Source organism: Strix uralensis, chromosome 7 (genome assembly GCF_047716275.1).
Source record: "Strix uralensis isolate ZFMK-TIS-50842 chromosome 7, bStrUra1, whole genome shotgun sequence".
In the NCBI taxonomy this organism is placed as follows: domain Eukaryota; kingdom Metazoa; phylum Chordata; class Aves; order Strigiformes; family Strigidae; genus Strix; species Strix uralensis.
The window spans coordinates 25,571,133-25,577,407 of NC_133978.1; the positions used below are offsets into that span (position 1 = coordinate 25,571,133).

A 6,275-nucleotide genomic window follows, 5' to 3' on the forward strand; every position below is an offset into this window, starting at 1 on the left:
ATAATGGGATTACAGGGTTGGTGGATAAGAGAAGAGCAACTGACGTCCACTCCCTGGACTTGTGCAAAGCATTTGACACTGTCCTGCACGACATCCTGTCTCTAAATTGGAGAGACATGGATTTGATGGATGGACCACTTGGTGGATAAGGAATTGGCTCAATAGTCACACTGAACGAGTTGTGGTCAACAGTTCAATGTCCAAATGGAGACCAGTGATGTGTGGCGTTCCTCAGGGGTTGGTGTTGGGACTGGTGCTGTTTAACATCTTTGTTGGTGCCATGGACAGTGGGATTGAGTGCACCCTCAGCAAGTTTGTCGATGACACCAAGCTTGTGGTGTGGTGTACACACTGGAGGGAAGGGATGTGTCATCCAGAGGGACCTTGACAGGCTTGAGAGGTGGGCCCGTGCAAACCTCATGAAGTTCAACAAGGCCAAGTGCAAGGTCTTGCACATGGGTCAAGGCAATGCCAAGCACAATTACAGGCTGGTCAAAGAGTGGATGGAGAGCAGCCCTACAGAGAAGGACTTGGGGCTATTGGTGGATGAAAAACTGAGTATGAGCCAGCAATATGTGCTCGCAGCCCAGAAAGTCAGCCTTATCCTGGACTGCATTCAGAGAAGTGTGGCCAGCAAGTCGAGGGAGGTGATTCTCCCCCTCTGCTCTTGTGAGACCCCACCTGGAGTACTGCATCCAGTTCTGGGGCCCCTAGTATCAGTATAAGGACATAGACCTGCTCAAGTTGGTCCAGAGAAGGCCATGGAGATGATCAGGGGCTGGAGCACCTCCCTGATGAGGACAGGCTGAGAAAGTTGGGGTTGTTCAGCCTGGAGAAGAGAAGGCTCTGGGGATACCTTATAGCAGCCTCCCAGTACTTAAAGGGCACTACAGGAAAGACTGGGAGGGACTCTTTATCAGGGACTGTAGGGATAGGATGATGGGTAGTGGTTTCAAACTGAAAGAGGATAGATTTAGTTTAGATATAAAGAAGAAACTCTTCGCTGTGAGGGTGGTGAGATACTGGAACAGGTTTCCCAGAGAAGTTGTGGCTGCCTCCTCCCTGGAAGTGTTCAAGGCCAGGTTGGACAGAGCTTTGAGCAACCTGATCTAGTGGAAGGTGTCCCTGCCCATGGCAGGGCGGCTGGAACAAGATGATCTTTAAGGTCCCTTCCAACCCAAACCATTCCATGATTTTATGATCTGCTTGTTCTAGTAACTTGCCTACCTGCTACTTTCTGAGTCCCTTATGTGATCTCAATGGGAGTAAGAGACAAGGGAGCACCATCCACATCAGTTCTGGTGCCAGAAGTTGTTCCACCATACCATGGGCCTCCTGTGATCTAGTTATGGACTCCTCTTCCTGGCCCATTCCCATGGGTATACTGGACAGAATAGTCCACGTCGAGTCACCGCTTGGCACCTGAGAAAGCAGAGGCACTGGCACAAATGTTCCTAAAGTATACAGTAGTCAGAGGTTTTCCTGAGTATGTGGAATTCATCAGTGGGTAGTTCTCTAGACAGCATCTCCTCTTTCACAGTAGAAAGTAAATCTGGAAGATTATGAAACCTTAACCCTGAAGTTTTCATGACACCGGGGTTTGAGATTGTTCAGAGCTGAACACTGATTGAGACTTAACTTCAAATGATTTGGGAATTGCTGAAATATTAAGTATTCTTTTTCAATAGAAATGAGTTCTTTCTTGCTTCCAAACTCCTCTAAATGTGAAGTTTCACTGTTTTATTATTCATCTACCTTAGCAGCTTTTTTAATTAATGTTGTACTTCAGTGATGAAAGGAATGCATAAGGCTATGTACTTTACTATATTAGTCATCTTAGGGGAGGTAGGCTTGTGGGTGGTTCCTGTGCAAGAATACGATCCTATATTATCAGAAGTGCAGATATGGAAAACCAAAACTTCTTTACTGTAGAACATTCATTAGGAGTGTGTGTAAAAAAAAAAAAAAAAAAAAAGGTTGCAATTGTTGATCCCTCATTTTCAGCTTACTTTTCCAGGTGGAATATTTTGTCTTCTTAGATAAGTCTTCTGTAAGTATTAGAAATTTGGAAAGCATTGATGCTTTTAATGCTTAGCTATACATAATTTGTGTAACCATTGAATCAGCTTGAATACATTTATAGAGAACATTACTATATTAATTTTAAAATCACTGATGATTTTATGAAGAAAGTCAAGTTATTGACTGTCATGGAAGGGAAATGTAGTTTTTATTTGAGTTCTAGTCCTAATACTTGTGCACAGAGTCTTGAAAAAGTAAATCAAAATAAAGAATTGTAAACTAGTCATTAGAACTGAAAGCATCAAGCAGCATTAGAATTATTTTTTAACTTGCTTTCACATTTCAAGGTCAGCACACTGATGAAGACAGTGTATTCTGTAGAGGATGCAATGGGTAGGACTGCCAAAAATCAACTCTTTTTAAACAGCAAAAAACATCAATTGAAATTTCCTTCTAACACCCTTATTGACTTCTTTTTTTTTTTTTTTTAATTGTTTCACAGAGGATCTTTCTCAAAGCTGGAAGTGAGGAAGAAATCTTTACACATCTTGGCTTGGATTATGTCGAACCATGGGAAAGGAATGCTTAAAACGATTTGCCAGTGTACATTCATCAGTTGACAGCAATGGTCTTTCTGCCTATCTTGCAGTCTGACTTATGGATAGACAGGTATAAAATATGCATCCCTATGACAACTACAAAATTTTAAATACATATTAGTTAGAAGCCATTATACATGCTGATGTTCCTAGAAAAGAAGAGTTTAAGTTCTTCAGAAGCTTTTCCAATATTTTCTGGTTTAGTTTTTGAAGTTTCTACATGGGAGTGACAAGACAGAGCTTGTTTTTAGGGGAAAACTTGAAACTGGTGAGATTTTTGCTTGTGGTAGGAGACAACATTCCTGTGAATAATACTTGCTTGTTAAAATCCTTTGACAATACCTAAATAATACAAAATATTTGAGCTGAGTCTGAAAACTACTGAAACGCATGTTTATCTTTAACTGAATTTCTTATTTTGCTGAATCCATATATAAAATTGCTACTGTATATAAGGCTTAACAACCTAGGCAATTATTAGTCTGGTAATCTCAGCAAGTTGAGACTGCATCTGTAATATTTTTCCAGGTAGGGCACCACTCTACAAAAACTGTAAGCAAGTTGAGAATTCAGTGAGAGTTAAAAAACATTTCACAAGAGGGGATTGTGGAAAGGAAAAGTGGAGTAACTCAGTAGCAATCTTCAATTCTGAGAAAAAAAAAAACTATAAATTTGGAGTATTGATTTGGACGAGAGAAGATTCAGGTTGTGTGATGAGATGGTCCTCAATCAGGAATTTGAATCATAACCTGCATGAAAACAAGTGCTTCAACTAATTGTCTGTGCTCAATTTAGATAGCTGGAAATTTACTCATTTGTGTGTGTGTATATATACATATATATATATATATGTATATGCATTGCAATGGAAGTTTACCAGAGCTGTCTGGCTACTAGCTGCTCTACAATGGTATTCCCTCTTTTTGATCAGAAATTCATCTTGGATGTGAGAGACTTTCTGATAAAAATAATCCTATAAGATACTTTGGTTTCAGAAAATTTCCAGGTGACTGTAATGATAATGAAAAATTTGTAATACATTTATCCTTTAATGAACAAGGGCATTTAGTGCTTTAGGACATGAGGTTACTTACTGACCATTTATTTGTCATTTGTAGAATAAAGGTGATTAAGAACACCAAGACTGGTCAAATAATTTTCTTTCTTAAAAGCCTGATTTTTTTTTCCCTGTTAAGGCTGATTTCACATCTTGGCACAGTGGGAGAATGGCAGTGACAGGACTGTGCACAATTATTACTGACAGTAATGACTTCCCATATTCAAACGATGGCAATATTCCATGGCAACATAGACTTGAAGGTTCTACATATGGATAAAAAAATATGCCAAGTTTTAGAAATATAGTGCTTAACTACAGGATAAATGACTTAAAATGTAAGTGCCAAAGCTATTGCTGGTAAGAGAAAATTAAATAGGAACTTCTGAGAAGCTGCTTCCCCAAAGGATAATTTGCCTAGTACAGTAGACAGGATAGCACAAGTATTAACACAACTTCCAAGGTACAGTTTTATATGCAACCACCTATTTCTGGTTGTTAAAACAGGTAGTAGCTATGTTTCTGTGAAATGTATTAATTCATTATCGTGGTTAGACTCAGTACTCTAAAAACCCTTTGAAAATATCAGTTCACACTAAATCCAATTTATTTGTTGCCCAGATCTTTTAGGATACAGTTTATGCATCCCATTCTCTATCTCCTCTACTGTATTCATGAAAAAATACTCTCATTCAATTTAATGCATTTATTCACCAGGCTAAAATGTTACAGGATCAGGTCCAAAAGTGATTGTAGGAAACTGAAGGCTATTTCTGAACACAGGATCAGTTTTTGCTACAAGGGTCTTATTCGATACACACATGCATTTGCTCACAGGTAGTGGGTAGATTTCCTAAGCTTTAGCAAACAACCTGAAACAAAAGCTAAACAGGAATGGCTCTATCAGATTTACTGCAAGAAATGCATGCTATGCTATCAATCCATTCTATAATTTGTCATAATCCTAATTTTATGGTACAAGCAATTTGAATTCTGTAATTTAAACCTAATTTGATGTCATTAGTAGCTTTGTAGGCAAGACTTTTTTCTTTACACATGTAGTTACATGACAGTTTTGGTACTAAAATAAAGTATCCTGAATTTGTTTACTGATTCCTTTCAAGTGAGGCATGGACTGCATCGTAAACTATTCTGAAACCTCAGTCAGGGATATAGAAAAATGTGATAACAGCATGGAATTTTATTCTTGCCTGTGTCAATAAAACTGTCCTTTTTAAGTGCAATTTTGCTAACTGAGCTGAAAATATAACACTACTTTCTAAATTGCTCTAACTAGAAAGCACTGGCATTGCTTCCTGCTTTATTGTGCTGATGTATGAAGCACCTTCTCTGTGTTTTGTATCAGGATGATGACAAGTAGCAATGAGTTTTCAGTCGCAGTGGAGGAGGACAATAGCTACGGTACCTCACTTAAATATACTTTCTATTTGGCCAATGTTTATCAGAATATACATTCCAGTTGTGCTGTTTCTGCATACTTCAAGCCACAGAGGAAATACGAAACATTCTCATTTCCACATGAAGAAATAACTCTCACCTTTCCTGCCTATGCATCACTTATAAATATACCACCTCTGGGGGAGAATATACCAAACATGAGTTCTGTCAGTTCCTTCAAGATTGGAAGAAAACAGCATATCACTTTATTCTTTTCTTTCCCTCAATTTTTCTGAACTTTTGTTAGAATACATTTTACAGATTACCCACTGGATCGAGTATTATCAGAAATTATTGAATTGTCAAATCAGGAGTTGGATTAAACAGGTCAGATTAGATGACCAGGATGATTTGACTATGAAGAAGATACCTTCCATTATGAACACCTCCACTGAAGAAGCTGGTACCCATCATTGTCAGCTACTGTGTGCAGGATCATCCCTGATAGCACTAGCCAAAGTCATCGTGCATGCAAAGCCAGAAAAGCATAAAATCAGGTTTTTGTGAAAAAACTCAGAATCATAACATGATGGTTCTTGCATCAATTAAATCTAGCCCTACAATTCAGAACAGTCTCAGCCCTGTAATGATTTCAGTGGTTCTTGATAGTGCTAGTCAATTGAGACTATAATTAGAAAAGACAGAAGTCATATAGGAGAATGGGGATTGAACAGGTTAAAGGAAATAACACCTTTATCAGTTGAGCATATCTGGATCCATGAGTGTACTGAAAACTCCCTACAGTGTGGTGGGACTGTTGGAGTCAATGATAATGATGCTTCTGAACTCATGAAGGACAGGTGAGGCCTGGGGGCCTGCAAAAGGGCAAACACTTGCAAAAAGAACAGACCAATGTTTGTAATAGGAAGAAGGGAAGAGACAATTTCAGATCAGTGCACTTAATATCTCCTAAATTGCTAGAATGATTAATAGACTTTATTTTTAAAGCACCTAGAGGAAAATAAAGTGATAAGTTATTGGTAACTTGTTCATCAGAAACAAATCATACCAAACTAATTCAGTTGTAAAGTCCCTGGAGGCTGATTTTTAAAATGTCTGTCCCTCCTCCCTTGCTTCTAAGGCAAGGCAATTTGGCAAGTAGTAAGAGGAGAAGGATCATTGGTTTTATAAGCATCTAC

At 38.5% G+C, this 6,275-nt stretch overlaps 1 protein-coding gene across 4 annotated transcripts in view; it reads left to right on the forward strand.

The window, feature by feature from the left end:
• DNTT (DNA nucleotidylexotransferase) overlaps positions 1–3,759 on the forward strand; it is a 127,726-nt gene extending 123,967 nt beyond the window's left edge. For all 4 annotated transcript variants that reach the window (XM_074875008.1, XM_074875010.1, XM_074875009.1 and 1 more), the window contains one exon: positions 2,525–3,759. In XM_074875008.1, coding sequence (XP_074731109.1) covers positions 2,525–2,611 — 87 coding nt within the window. In that variant the 3' untranslated portion in view covers positions 2,612–3,759. The remainder of the gene's footprint in view (positions 1–2,524) is intronic.
• Positions 3,760–6,275: the final 2,516 nt, after the last annotated feature.